The sequence below is a fragment of the Tursiops truncatus genome, chromosome 9 (genome assembly GCF_011762595.2).
Source record: "Tursiops truncatus isolate mTurTru1 chromosome 9, mTurTru1.mat.Y, whole genome shotgun sequence".
In the NCBI taxonomy this organism is placed as follows: Eukaryota; Metazoa; Chordata; class Mammalia; order Artiodactyla; family Delphinidae; genus Tursiops; species Tursiops truncatus.
In genome coordinates, this window is record NC_047042.1 from 87751499 (window position 1) to 87766747 (window position 15249).

Sequence of the window (15249 nt, forward strand, 5' to 3'; positions counted from 1 at the left end):
TAATAAAGACTCCTGAACGGAGTCCAAGCCAGATCCCACAGTGTTCTGAGTGCTTTCTGGTGAGGCCCCTGGGCAAAGAGTGCATAAATGTCCCTGGGCCTGTACACTGGGTGTGATGGTTAATTTTGTATGTCAACGTGGCTAGGCCATGGTACCCAGGTATTTGGTCAAACATTATTCCAGGTGTTTCTATGAAGGTATTTTTTTAGAAGAGATTAACATTTAAATCAGTAGAGCTTGAGTAAAGCAGATTACCCTCCATAGTGTGGGTGGGCCTCATCCAATCAGTTGAAGGACTGAATACCAAAGGATTGACCTCCCCCAGGAAGAGGGGATTCTGCCAGTGACTGCCTTCAGACTCCAGCTGTAACTCTTCCCAGCCTGCTGGTCTACCCTGCAGACTTTGGACTTGCCAGCCTCCACAATCACATGAGTCCATTCCTTAAGTCAATCTCTCTCCCTGCCCTGCCCTCCCACCACCCCCATATATGTATGTGTGTGTGTGGACACATGTATATATCCCTCTGCAGACATGTATGTGTATACACACACCCACACCCCCTATTGGCTCTGTTTCTCTAGAGAATCCTGACTAATCCACTGAGGATGCAGAGAGAACAGGTTCGCCTGGCTCTTTACAGTTTATATATCATAACAACAGTGGCTCTGCTCCACTGAAGGCCTCTCAAATGCTTTGACTGTTTCATGTCCCTGTGAGAACCTGACATGCAGGTTAAGTCTTAGGATCCAAACCTGGTCCTGACTCCACAGCGCCAGGGCCCACAGCCTCACTATACCGTCCTGTGATACACAGTCTGACCCCAAGGACTGGCGCTGGGGCTGTGCAGGGATTGTAGCTTTGCTGGCCCTTCGGTGTTCACAAATGGCAGGGGCCTGGCGGGGAGGGACCTGCAGGGGAGAGGCCTGGAAGAAGAAGTGTCTGGAAGAGAAGGGCCTGGGGCGGCTGGCAGGGCCTCCAGCCTCTTTGGGGAGGAAGAGAACTGTTCCCGTCACCTTTCAGCAAACAGCCCCATCTCTGTCGCCTGCCCCACCCAAAGCCTCTTCCTCCCGATGCATCAAAATACTGCCAGGAGGACTGGTTTACACTGGAGATGGGAGGGCTGGAGCATGGTGGAAGGAAGCAGCTTGAGGCCAGACCTCGGTGACTAAGTGACTGGGTCAAAGCATGCTTGTCATGGTCTTAATCTAATACTTATTTGGCTGCCACCACGTGCGGGGTGCAGAGGTACTCGAGAGGGCAGGGTCCCCTCCATACGTGAGTGGGGAGCTCAGCACATTGGGTGGGGGGATAGTGAAGCCTCTGGGACGTGCAGAAGGAGCGTTCTTACATCCTGGTGTCTGTGGCGCCCTTGGGTCGCTCTTCTGAGGGGTCCCGGGAGCAGAGCGTCAGCTGGCTCACCCCCACTTCACCTCTCCCACCACGTTCCAGCTTGGGCCAGAAGGGGAGGCACCGGGTGCAGGAGGATGCGCAGAACCTGGTGCCGATCCCGCAGGGGAGGCTGTAGACCTCCGAGATCTTCGTAGTCTCCTCAGACTTCTGGATTTGATTCCACGCCAGGAGGCCTCTCTCCTCCAGGCTTCCTAAAGGGAGCCAGCAAGCAGTCAAGCCTGGGCCCTGAGGGAGGGGGCGGAAGCCTCTGGCCCCCCCTGCAGGCACTCACGAGGCCTCGTCTCAGTGCCCTGCACCTGCCAGCAGCCCCTCCTCCCCCTCCAAGCCTATCCCAAGAATCAGCTCAGCTCAACTCAGCTCATCATCAGGTGTTCCCTGAGCTCCGGGGTACGACCTTCTATGAACCACTGTTCTTTCCTCATCTTCCAGAGCGGACCTTTCTATATTTCAGTGTTTCTGGAATGCAGATGCATTTTACATTTGGTGGAGAGAAGAAATGTGGGAAATGGAATACCACGAAGCAGCAGCTATCACAGAGGTCCTTTCAAGGGGCCATGGGAGGATCAAGAAGGGAGCACTGAAAGCCACCAGTGAGGGCAGCTCTGCGCTCTTCACCTCAGCGCTCATGGGCTTCGTTTGCTCATCATCACACTTACTTCCCTGTACTGTAATGGTCTGTTGTCGTGTCTCTCTCCCCTACTAGCCTGTGAGTTTCTAGAAGGCAGGGGGGCATGTCTTGCAGCCCTTTGTATCCTCAATACAGAGCACCTGGAACACAGTGTACTTGCTGTGGTTTTTATTGGAATGTGAATAAATGAACACATGCATTCTCTCCCTCGTCAACTAGACGGCAGGCTCTAAGAGAGCTGGGGCTATGTCTTTTGCTTTTTGCTTCTGGTGTATTTCTCACCTTAGGGTCCTTTTATGGGCTGAATTGTGTCCCCCCCCCAAAAAAAATCATGTTGAAGCCCTAACCCCACAAACCTCAGAATGTGACTGTATTTGGAGATACAATCTTTAAAGTGGTGATTTAGTTAAAGACGTAAAGATGAGGTCTTTAGGGTGGGCTCTAATTTAATCTGACTGGTGTCTTTATAAGAAGAGGAGATTAGGACACACAGAGAGACACCAGAGATGCACACACAGGAAGGAAAGGCCATCCATCTGAAAGTCAAGGAGAAAGGCCCCAGGAGAAACCAATCCTGCCAACACCTTGTTCTTGGACTTCTAGCCTCTGGAACTGTGAGGAAATACATTTCGGTTGTTTAAGCCTCCTAGTCTGTGGCATTTTGCGATGGCAGCCCTAGAAAGCTAGTACAGGCCCATACACCCCACCCAGATGCAGGGCCCACTCAGGGTATGCTGTGGCCAGTCTTACATGAGAACTGGGGCTAGAGAAGCAATGTGGGTGACCCAAATGCTGACCATCTACCCAAACTGCCAGCTTACAGAGCAAAGGTGAGCCCTACCAGGGATGGTGTTGTCCAGTAGAAAGCCCAGAAATCCACCAACAAACATGCCCGTGGTCAGCAGCACCTGGATGACCTGGTCCAACTGCAGAATCCCTAGAGTGAAGACAGAAGTGACAGGGATTAAAAAATGGGCAGAGGGGGCTTCCCTGGTGGCGCAGTGGTTGAGAGTCTGCCTGCCGATGTAGGGGACGAGGGTTCGTGACCCGGTCTGGGAGGATCCCACATGCCGCGGAGCGGCTGGGCCTGTGAGCCATGGCCGCTGAGCGTGCACGCCCGGAGCCTGTGCTCCACAACGGAAGAGGCCACAACAGTGAGAGGCCCGTGTACGACAAAAAAAAAAAAAAAAGGGCAGAGGATCTGAATAGAGATTTTTCCAAAGAAGATATACAGATGGCCAATAGGTACATGAAAGGTGTTCAACATCACTAATCATCAGGGAAATGCAAATCAAAATCACAGTGAGATATCATCTCACACCTGTTCGGCTTTTACCAAAAAGACAAGAACTAGGAAGTCTTGGCAAGGGTGTGGAGAAAAGGACCCTTGGGCACTGTTGGCAGGAATGTAAATTAGTGCAACCACTATGGAAAACAGTATGGAGGTTCCTCAAAAAATTAAAAATAGAACTACCATATGACCCAGTAATTCCACTCCTGGTTATTTATCCAAAGAAAATGAAAACACTAACTCAAAAAGATATATGCACAGCCACCTTCACTGCAGCATTATTTACAAGAGCCAAGATATGGAAACAACCTAAGTGTTCATCAATGGATGAATGACTAAAAAAAATGAGGTATATATTTACAATGGGTATTATTCAGCCATAAAATCTGGCTATTTGCAACAACATGGATGGAACTTGAGAGCATTATGCTGTGGCATGAATCAGATAGAGAAAGACAAATACTGTATGATCTCACTTATTATATATAGACTGTTAAAAAAAAAATTCATAGAAAAAGAGATCAGATTTGTGGTTACCAGAAGCAGGGGGTGTGAGGAGGAGGAATTGGAGGAAGGTGATCAAAAGGGACACACTTCTGGTTATAAGATAAATAAGTACGAGGGATGGAATGTACAACATGACGACTATGGTTAACACTGCTGTATGATATATAGAAAAGTTGGTAAGAGAGTAGATCCTAAGAGTCCTCATCACAAGGAGAAAATTTTTTTCCCATTTCTTTTTATTGTGTCTATATGAGGAGATGGGTGTTAACTAGACTTATTATGGTAGTCGTTTCACAATATATGTATGTCAAACCTTTATGCTGTATACCTGGGACTCATACAGTGATGTATGTCAATTATATCTCAATAGAACTGGAAATAAATAAGTCATGGTGATGTAATGTACAGCATGGTGACTATAGTTAATTTTTTTAAAAAGTGACAGGAATTCCCAGGGACCAGGGACCCCACCAGCTCTGCCCCTGGAGTGGTCACAGACTAGAGGATGGAAAATCACCTGTGTGGAGCCTCTCCGGGTTCTTGTTCACCCAGTTGGGAACAGCAAGCCCACAGTAGATGGAGAAGCCAAAGACAAAGATGTTTCTGGACGAGTTCATGTCCACGTACTGTAGGAGAGAGGCCCCCACGGCAGAGCCAGAATGATCAGTACCTGTATTGCACATCAGTCAAACACCCGCCCGGCCAGCCCCCCCACCGCCACTTGAGACTGGAGGGGGAGGCTGGGCTCAGAGGGCACAGGTTCTCAGACAAGTCCCGACTCCCACTTGACCCTGGGAGCTGAGTGGTCTGGATAATCCAATTCAAACTGATGCAATTTTGTTTTTCAGAAATTCGGGTGCTTCTGGTTATTTCTTTCTCCCATTTGGGGCCAGTGCGGTTTCTGGGACTGAGGACTCCCTTCCCCTCCTCCCTTGTCCCCACCCTGTTCCATTCATCTCCATCCCCATGGGCTCCTTTCAGGAGATGCAATGCTGCTGCTTTCCTAAGGGTGTCTTGCCTCACCTGAAGATTGGAAATCCCCACGGCAGTGATGACCCCAAACATCACCAGGAACATGCCTCCGATCACAGGGGTTGGGATGGTGGCAAACGCAGCCCCGATCTTCCCAAATATGCCCATCAGGAGCAGCACGCAGCCCGCCGCAACAATCACCATCCTGCTCCCTACCTGTAGCACTCAGGGAGGTGGGGGAGAGACGAGGAGCTCAGCACCAGCTGGGTCACACACCCTGGAGGCCTCTGCCCTGCTCCTGGGGCATCACAAACAATCGCTCCAGGGGACCCACAGGAGCAGAATCGACTGACCCAGAAATGGCCCCCCTCTACTCCCACATGGTGCTGGCGAAAGCATGAAGGTGTGACCTTGGGTCCCAGTCTCTGCCCTCACCTCTCCTCTCTGCTGCTCTCATACATGTCTTCAAGTCCTGACTCCAATGCTCCTTCTCTAGGCAGACTTTATAGTGAGGCAAGAAGTCTCTCTTGGGAGGGAGTGGCCCAATGCTTAAGAATGGGGTTTGAGAGCCAATCCCAACTCTGCCTCTAACTAGCTGTTCGGCTTCACCCAAGTTATCTAACCTCTCAAAATGTCAGCCTCCAAATTTAACAGGTGGGATTAATAATACTTACTTCACAATCTCATTTTAGGAGGACAGCATTACCTTGATACCAAAGCCAGATAAGGACAGAAAAGAAAAGAAAGTACTGTGTGGGTTCACTTATATGCAGATTTTTTTTCAACAGTAAATACTGTAGTACTAAACAATCCATGATAGGTTGAATCTGTGAATGTGGAACCACAGATACGATGGAACCATGGATATGGAGGGACCACGTGTACAGAGGTCCAACTATAAGTTATACACGGATCTTCGACCGCAAGGAGGGTTGGTGCCCCTAACCCCACCCCACTCCCCACATTGTTCAAGGGTCAACTGTACAGATCAATATCCCTGATGAATATAGATGCAAAAACTATCAACAAAATGTTAGCAAACCAAATTTAACAGTACATTAAAAGGATCATACACCGTGATCACCTGGGACTTATCCCTGGGATGCAAGGATGTCTCAACATGTGCAAATCAATAAATGTGATACACCACATTAATAGAATGAAAGATAAAAACATATGGTCATCTCAATACACACAGAAAAAGCATTGGACAAAATCCAACATCCTTTCAGCATAAAAAAACTTTCAACAAATTAAATATAGAAGGAATGCACCTCAACACAATAAAGGCCATATACAAAAAGCCCACAACTAACATCATACTCAATGCTGAAAGGCTGGAAGCTTTTCTTCTAAGATCAGAAAACAAGACAAGGGTGACAACTCTCACCACTCCTATTCAACATATTACTGGAAGTCATAGCCATAGCAATCAGGTTAGATAAAGAAATAAAAGGTATCCAGGGCTTCCCTGGTGGCGCAGTGGTTGAGAGTCCGCCTGCCGATGCAGGGGACACAGGTTCGTGCCCCGGTCCGGGAAGATCCCACATACCGCGGAGCGGCTGGGCCCGTGAGCCATGGCCGTTGAGCCTGCGCGTCCGGAGCCTGTGCTCCGCAACGGGAGAGGCCACAACAGTGAGAGGCCCACATACTGCAAAAAAAAAAAAAAAAAAAAAAAGGTATCCAAATCAGAAAGGGAGAAGTAAAATTATCTTTATTTGCAGATGATATGATCTTATATATAGAAAATCCTAAAGACTCTACCAAGAAATTGTTACAACTAATCAATGAATTCAGTAAAGTTGCAGGATACAAAATCAACATACAGAAATCAGCTGCATTTTTCTACACTAACAGTAAAACATCTGAAAAAGAAATAAAACAATCCCATTCACAATAGCATCAAAGACAATGAAGTACTTAAGAATGAATCTAACCAAGGAGGTGAAAAATATAAGACTGATGAAAGAAACTGAAGAAGACACAAATAAATGGAAAGGTATCCCATGTCATGACTGGAAGAATTAATATTGTTAAAATGTCCATACTACCCAAAACCATCTACAGATTCAATGCAATCCCTATCAAATTTCCAATGGCATTTTTCACAGAAGTAGAAAAAAAAAACCTAAAATGCTTATGTAACCACAAAAGACATCAAATAGCCAAAGCAATCCTGAAAGAGAAAAATAGAAAAAAAGCTGGAGGCATCACACGTCCTGATTTCAAACTATACTGCAAAACTATAGTAATCAAAACACTATGGTACTGGCATAAAAATAGACACATAGACCAATGGAACAGAACTGAGAGCCCACAGATAAATCCATGCATATATGGTCAACTAATACTTGACAAGGGAGCCATGAAAACTCAATGGGGAAAGGATAGTATCTTCAATAAATAGTGTTGGGAAAACTGGATAACCACATGCAGAAAACTGAAATTGAACCACTATCTTAACACCGCTCACAAAATTTAACTAAAAATGGATTAAATACTTAAATGTAAAACTGGAAACAGCAAAACTCCTAGAAGAAAACACAGGGAAGCTTCTTGACTTTGGTCTTGGCAATGATTTTTTAGGATATGACACCAAAAGCACAAGCAAAAAAAGTGAAAATCAGGAACTTCCCTGGTGATCCAGTGGGTAAGACTCTGTGTTCCCAGTGCAGGGGGCCTGGGTTCGATCCCTGGTCAGGGAACTAGATCCCGCAGGCATGCCACAACTAAGAAGTCCGCATGCTGCAACAAAGATCCCTCATGCTGCAACTAAGACACAGCTCAGCCAAAAATAAATAAATATAAATCTTTTTTTAAAAAAAGTGAAAATCCAAAAGTGGGACTACATTAAACTAAAAAGCTTTTGTACAGCAAAAGAAACAATCAACAAAATGAAAAAGCAACCTATTAAATGGGAGAAAATATTTGCAGACTGTATAGTTGGATAAGGGTTTCATATCTAAAATATATAAAGAACTCATATAATTCAATAACAACAACAACAACAAACAATTTTAAAATGGTCAGAGGAACTGAACAGACTTTTTTTTCCAAAGAAGACATACAAATGCCAACAGGTACATGAAAAGATGCTCAACATCACTAATCATCAGAGAAATGCAAATCAAAACCACAATGAGATATCACCTCACACCTGTTAGAACGGCTATCATCAAAAAGACACAAGGTAACAAGTGCTGATAAGGATGTGGAGAAATGGGAATCCTGTGCACTGCTGGTGGGAATGTAAATTGGTGCAGCCACTATGAAAAATGGTATGGAGATTCCTCAAAAAGTTAAAAATAGAACTACCATATGATCCAGCAATTCCACTTCTGGGATTATCCAAAGAAAATGAAAACACTAACAAAAAACTATGTGCACCCCCCCACCATGTTCATTGCACCATTATTTACAATAGCCAAGGTATGGAAACAATCTAAGTGTCTGTCAACAGAAGAATGGATAAAGAAGATGTGGTATGTATAATGAAATATTATTAAGCCATAAAAAAGAATGAAATCTTGCCATTTGTGACAACACGGATGGACCTTGAGGGCATTACGTTAAGTGAAGTAAGTCAAACAGAGAAAAACAAATACTGTATAATATCATATACATGTGGACTCTAAAAAAGCTAAACTTGTAGAAGTAAAGAGTAGAATGGTGGTTACCAGGGGAAATGGGGAGATGTTCATCAAAGAGTACAAACTTTCAGTTAGAAGATGAGTAAGTTCTGGGGACCTAATGCACAGCATGGTGATTATAGTTAACAAAAATGTATACTTCAAAATTACTAAGATAGTAGATCTTAAATGTTCTCACCACAAAAAAGAAATGGTAATTATGTAATGTGATAGAGGTGTTAGCTAATGGTGGTAATCATATTGCAATATAGAAGTGTATCAAATAAACACATTGTACACCTAAATTTACACAATGTTATATGCCAAGTGTATCTCAATAAACCTAGGGGAGGGAATTGATGTGCCTGGGGCACAGTGATGCAGGGTGAGAGACAGGAGATGGGATGGAAAGCAAGGAAGGGACTCTGTCATGAAGTACTTTAAGGGCCATGGAAAGGAGTTACGATAAATTCCAAAGACAAAGCATAAACAAAACGTAGTATATACATGCAATGGAATATTATTCAGCCTTAAAAAGGAAATAAATTCTGACACCTGCACAACATGGATAAAACTTGGACATTAAGTGAAATAAGCCACCCGCAAAAAGACAAATACTGTATGAGTCCACTTATATAAGGTACCTAGAGCAGTCAAATTCATAGAGACAGAAAGTAGAATGGTGGTTGCTAGGGGCTGGGAGAGGGGGGAATATGGAGTTGTTGTTCAATTGGTACAGATTTCAGTTTTGCAAGAGAAAAGAGTTCTGAAGATTGGTTGCACAACAATTTGGATGTACTTAACTCTACTGAACTATACATTTAGAAATGGTTAAGAGGCTAAATTTATGTTACATGTATTTTACTACAATTAAAAATAATAAATCCAAAGACAAAGAAGACTCAGTAGAGTTGTGTCAAGCAGGGTAGTGACATGATGTGATTTACATTTCAAAAAGTTCCCTCTAGGAACCCTCCTACACTGTTGGTGGGAATGTAAATTGGTGCAGCTACTATGGAAAACAATATGGAGGTTTCTCAAAAAACTGAAAATAGAGTTGACATACGATCCAGCAATCCCACTACTAGGCATATATCTGGACAAAACTCTAACTTGAAAAGATACATGCACCCTTATGTTCACAGCAGCACTATTCACAATAGCCAAGACATGGAAACAACCTAAATGTCCATTAACAGATGAATGGATAAAGATGTGGTGTGTGTATACAATGAAATATTACTCAGCCATTAAAAAGGGTAGTGTTATTTGCAACAACATGGATGGACCTAGAGGTTATCATACTAAGTGAAGTAAGTCAGACAGAGAAAGACAAATACCCTGTGATATCACTTATATGTGGAATCTAAAATAGGACACAAATGAACTTATCTACCAAAGAGAAACAGACACACAGACATAGAGAACAGACTTGTGGTTGCCAAGGGGGAGCAGGTGTGGGGGAGGGATGGATTGGGAGTTTGGGATTAGCAGATGCAAACGATTACATATAGAATGGATAAACAACAAGGTCCTACTGTATAGCACAGGGAACTATATTCAACATCCTGTGGTAAACCATAATGGAAAAGAATATGAAAAATAATGTTATATAAAACTGAATCACTTTGCTGTATAGCAGAAACTAGCACAACATTGTAAATCAACTATACTTCAATAAAATAAGTTTTTTTAAAAGTTCCCTCTATAAGTCACTTCATTATTATTAATTGATATATTTTCTCAATTAGGACAAATTAGATTTTCTCAACAAGCAATTATCATGGATTATGTGTAAACTATGATTCCTCCTTCATCTACTGGAGGTTCATTAAGATACAAAACAGAGACAAGGCTCCTCCCCATGGTATTATACAGCATTAACTGGTCCAAAATCAAGGATCAGTTGTGCTAGAGTCACTACTAATTGCTATCACCTGGTTTGCATAGGGTTTCTCGAGCAGCTAGGAGTTTGGGAATGCTAAAGAAGTACGTTTCACCCGCTTAGAGCAGCTATTAGATCTGGAAATAAAAAGTTTCTACAAAGGTTAAAAAAAAAACCCACTATGCTATGAAGATTATGGGCTCTGGTCCACATCCCATCCCAGTACCAGGCACACACAGCTGTCACACGCTGGACAGTAATGATTGTTGTGCTAGTCAAGGGTTGTATCTAGGGTTTGAGTGACAGCTACCAGTGAGACAAAAATGACCTCTGACATGGAAGCATTCAGCCTCATCCTCAAAAGTTGGAGTTGTGCTGCAAATGTCTGAATATCCCATCATAAGTCTATTATCAATGAATGTGTTTAGGTAGTTCTTGGACCTCTTCTCATGCATTTGTTTCTACTCCCAGTCCTTAAAGGATACTCTATGTGACAGACTCTAGGTCTATCCACCTCATTACAAATAGCTCAATTTCGTTTCTTTTTATGGCTGAGTAATATTCCATTGTATATATGTGCCACATCTTCTTTATCCATTCATCCGATGATGGACACTTAGGTTGTTTCCATCTCTGGGCTATTGTAAATAGAGCTGCAATGAACATTTTGGTACATGACCCTCTTTGAATTACGGTTTTCTCAGGGTATATGCCCAGTAGTGGGATTGCTGGGTCATATGGTAGTTCTATTTGTAGTTTTTTAAGGAACCTCCATACTGTTCTCCATAGTGGCTGAGGTGGATAGACCTAGAGTCTGTCATACAGAGTGAAGTAAGTCAGAAAGAGAAAGACAAATATCGTATGCTAACACATATATATGGAATTTAAGAAAAAAAAATGTCATGAAGAACCTAGGGGTAAGACAGGAATAAAGACACAGACCTACTAGAGAATGGACTTGAGGATATGGGGAGGGGGAAGGGTAAGCTGTGACAAAGCGAGAGAGAGGCATGGACATATATACACTACCAAACGTAAGGTAGATAGCTAGTGGGAAGCAGCCGCATAGCACAGGGAGATCGGCTCGGTGCTTTGTGACTGCCTGGAGGGGTGGGATAGGGAGGGTGGGAGGGAGGGAGATACAAGAGGGAAGAGATATGGGAACATATGTATAACTGATTCACTTTAAAGCAGAAACTAACACACCATTGTAAAGCAATTATACTCCAATAAAGATGTAAAAAAAAAATACAGATCTTGCAATAGGGAAGAGATATGGGGACATATGTATATGTATAACTGATTCACTTTGTTATAAAGCAGAAACTAACACACCATTGTAAGGCAATTATACTCTAATAAAGATGTTAAAAAAATAAAATAAAAAAAAGATACTCTAGTGTAGTTTCAGTTTTGCAAGATGAAAAAGTTCTGGAGATCTGTTGCACAGCAATGTGAATACACTGAATACTACTGAACTGTACACAAAAATAATTAAGATGGTAGATTTTATGTTATGTGTCTTTTACCACAATTTAAGCATTTTTTTAAGATACTCCAGTGTCAACAACTTGAAGTCCGTTAATGCAGCAATAAAGTAGCAGATTCGGCCTTTGCTTATTTTTCTTTCCAGTTTAAGAGCTAATTTATTTAACTGTCTTCATTAGAAGACAAGTGATAGGAATTAACCACATCAAAATAACTTTTTTTGTTTACAACCCTAGCAATGAACCGTGCCTTTGTGGGAACAAAGGCATGCTTCTAAGCACAATAGATCAACTTGTCAGGTTCAACCAATACCCTTTGCATATAACAGTGGTCTCATAAAGATGGCAAGTCACCCCCAATCCTACTACCACGGAATTTATCATGCAGCCCTGGGCATCTTTTGGTCTCAGGATTCACATCTGGGCTGGGAGCCATGACACCCTAGAAAAGTGATGGGAGATCTTTGGCCTTCAGCCTGATTTCTCTGGACTGACCAGGGGAGAACCAAGAATAGGTCAGAGCCCATGAATGCAGATGCAACACGGGGCCACAGGGGGAGGTGTGAGTCCAAACCAGAGTTAATGGGTCTGCTGGATTTGTAGCCTGTTTGCTGTCTGTGTATCTTTTCTTGCCTGCTCTTTCCCTCTCCTGTAAAGGGTCTTAATTTAGAAATGATACATCAAAAAATTTTTTGTTCTGTTTATTTAATATAATTTTCTGTTCTGCGTGAGATATCTTCCCTTCAGCAAGAAAAATATTTGCTGCTTTATACTTACACAGGCCATTCCCACATTTCTGTGTGGGTCAGTGGCCCTCACGTGAAAAAATGTTCCTCTCACTTGCACCGAAGGTCTTGAAACTTTGGGGAAATGTCAAAGAGTCCACAGTGTCCAAGCACATAGAACTTGCCGTAGGGTTGGGTGCTGGCTCTGCTGTTTGCTCACAGATTTTAACTCTCACCATGGGCCAGAGGCCATGCAGGGTACAGAGGTAGATAGGTCCAAGAGAGCTATCAGAAAATACAGGGTGGGGATGTGGGTGGAGGAAAGTGAGTACTTTCCAAAGCTCACTTCACTTGTGCTGGGAAACACTGTACCTATGCACTGAAGCATACAGGAAAGCAACATCGTAATAAGATTCTTTTCTAAGTCACCTTAGAAAGCACCATCTTGGGGACTTCCCTGGTGGTGCAGTGGTTAAGAATCCACCTGCCAATGCAGGGGACACGAGTTCCATCCCTGGTCTGGGAAGATCCCACATGCCACGGAGCAACTAAGCCCGTGCGCCACAACTACTGAGCCTGCGCTCTAGAGCCCGTGAGCCACAACTACTGAAGCCTGCATGCCTACAGCCCGTGCTCCGCAAGGAGAAGCCACCGCAATGAGAAGCCCGCGCACCGCAACGAAGAGCAGCCCCCGCTCGCCACAACTAGAGAAAGCCCACGCGCAGCAACAAAGACCCAACGCAGCCAAAAAATAATAGTAAGAAGAAGAAAGCACCATCTTGAAGAATTCTTGCTGACCTTATGAGGCTTTCCTGTGGAAAATGGGAGCCTGGAAGAGATTTTAAGCAGGGACTAATTTAATTGGGTTCTAGCAAGATCCTTGGGCAGCCATGTGGTAGCTAGATTAGAGATGGGCAAGATCCTGGGAAGAGACAGTTAGGGATACTGCCATGTCCAGGTGGGAGATGATAAAGCTGTGATACTGGGAATGGAGACAAGAGGACAGGAGGGCAGCACGCATGCTGAGAAAACAGAATCCACTGTGAGAAGCACACAACAGAGAGAAGTTAAGGATGACTGGGTGAATTCACGAAGACAAGGTTTACGGGAGAAGAAGTAAGGATGGGGGCATGGACTGAGCATAATATAGGCCATTCTGAGTGTGAGGTACCCTTGGGACATTCAGGTGGAGGTGACTACAACCAAGAAGGTCAAGTATAGTAAGCAAAATACAGGCTCCTCAAAGATGTCCATGCCCAAACCTGTGAATACGTTACCTTAATGGCAAAAGGACTTTGCAATGTGATTAAGGATTTTGAGATGGACGGAGTAGCCTGAGTTACCCAGGTGGGCCCAGCCTAATTACATGCATCCTTATAAGCAGGTAATCTTTCCCAGCTGTGGTCAAAGGGAGACGTGACTAAGGAGGAAAGGTCAGAGAGACGCCATGTTGCTGGCTTTAAAGATGGAGGAAAGGGGCCATAGCCAAGGAATGTGGGCAGCCTCTAGATGATGGAAAAAGCAAGGAAATGGATTCTCCCCTGTAACCTCCAGAAAGGAACACGGCCCTGCCAATCCCTTTACTGTAGCCCTGTGAGACCCGCACTGGAGTTCTGACTTCCAGATCAGTAAAATAATACATCTGGGCTGTCGGAAGCCATCAAGTTTGTGATAATTTGTTGCAGCAACAGTAAGAGGCTAAGACACTGATGACAGATTCAGGTACCCAGGCTGCCCACCCACCACCCCACCCCCGGGGCCACTGTCAGCAGCCTTACCCTGGTGATGCCCAGAGCGCCGACATTCTCGCTGTAGGAGGTGGTGCCATTCCCCGTACCCCAGGCCCCTGCCAGCAGGCAGCCCAGGCCCTCGATGCCGATGCCTCGGTTGATGGCGTGCTTCGGAGGGGGTGGTGCCCCCACCAGGCGGGCACAGGCATAATAATCGCCTACTGACTCCACCATTGAGGAGATCACCCCCGCGACGATCCCAAAGACCCCAGCCGGGCTGATGGTGGGGAGGCCCCACTGCCCTGAAATTGCAGCGCAGAGGGAATGTTCATCCGGAAGATAACAGGCTGCTGGACCCCAAATAATTCCCTTGCCGGAGGGTTCTCCGGAAGGCTTTAAAGACCAGGCAACATGTCTTCCAACCCAACAGCTGTCCTGAAGCTTTGTCTCAGGCTCCTGCCCTCCCGTGCCTCCCTGAGGGTAGGTCAGAGGCCCTGACCTTGAGGTCACAGTGCACAAAAAGAACCAGAAACCGGGCCTCTTTCCGGGAAGGCCTTGAAGCCTTTTGAAGGCTTCCAGGATTCTTACTCAGGGAGGTCCTGGCTCCCCAGTCCATGAGGCCAGGACCTCCTCACCCCTACAACTGGAACGTGGTTATTCTCACACCCTGAGCCAAGAACTGCAGGGAAAGGAGATGCCCTTGACCAGCAACCCAGAAATGTTCTAATTCAGTCCCAAGCCTCCCTTGTGTGGGATCCACCAGTTCCATAAGGAGACCCAAAGGTTGGCTAAGAGGTCAGGATCCCTCTGTGCTTTCCCCACCCCCAGTGGATGGGGCCTGAGCAATGTGGAGGAGGGGATGAGGCATGCGGGCCAGGAAGGAGGTAGGTCTGGGAGAGGGAACCTTTGGTCTACCACCCCCAAAGCATTCTTAGGACCACCCAAGGGTCTCCTTCCTCTCCTAGGGGTCTCATATTGACTCCG

The 15249-nt window shown here is 44.9% G+C and overlaps 2 protein-coding genes across 2 annotated transcripts in view; both read right to left on the minus strand.

Annotated features, from left to right (window-relative positions):
* Positions 1-6: 6 nt before the first annotated feature.
* Positions 7-5731, minus strand: LOC141279576 (solute carrier family 23 member 1-like). Its single transcript, XM_073809964.1, has 4 exons — positions 4861-5731; positions 4355-4463; positions 2881-2976; positions 7-1602 (listed from the first exon to the last, which is right to left on the minus strand). The coding sequence occupies exons 1-4, from the start codon at positions 5011-5013 to the stop codon at positions 1346-1348; spliced, it is 615 nt and encodes a 204-aa protein (XP_073666065.1). The 5' UTR covers positions 5014-5731; the 3' UTR covers positions 7-1345.
* Positions 5732-10333: 4602 nt separating this feature from the next.
* LOC101318811 (solute carrier family 23 member 2-like) overlaps positions 10334-15249 on the minus strand; it is a 29011-nt gene continuing 24095 nt past the window's right edge. The window contains exons 7-8 of the mRNA XM_073809470.1: positions 14314-14567; positions 10334-10402 (exon numbers count right to left, since the gene is read on the minus strand). Coding sequence (XP_073665571.1) covers positions 10334-10402; positions 14314-14567 — 323 coding nt within the window. The remainder of the gene's footprint in view (positions 10403-14313; positions 14568-15249) is intronic.

Coding starts and splice junctions, on each gene's coding strand:
- LOC141279576 (XM_073809964.1), bottom strand. CDS start 5,013: ATGGTGATTGTTGCGGCGGGCTGCGTGCTGCTCCTGATGGGCATATTT. Junction 4,464..4,860: donor TGGGGATTTCCAATCTTCAG/GTGAGGCAAGAC, acceptor TCTCTCCTACAG/TACGTGGACATGAACTCGTC. Junction 1,603..2,880: donor ACTGGACAACACCATCCCTG/GTAGGGCTCACC, acceptor GGCTCCCTTTAG/GAAGCCTGGAGGAGAGAGGC.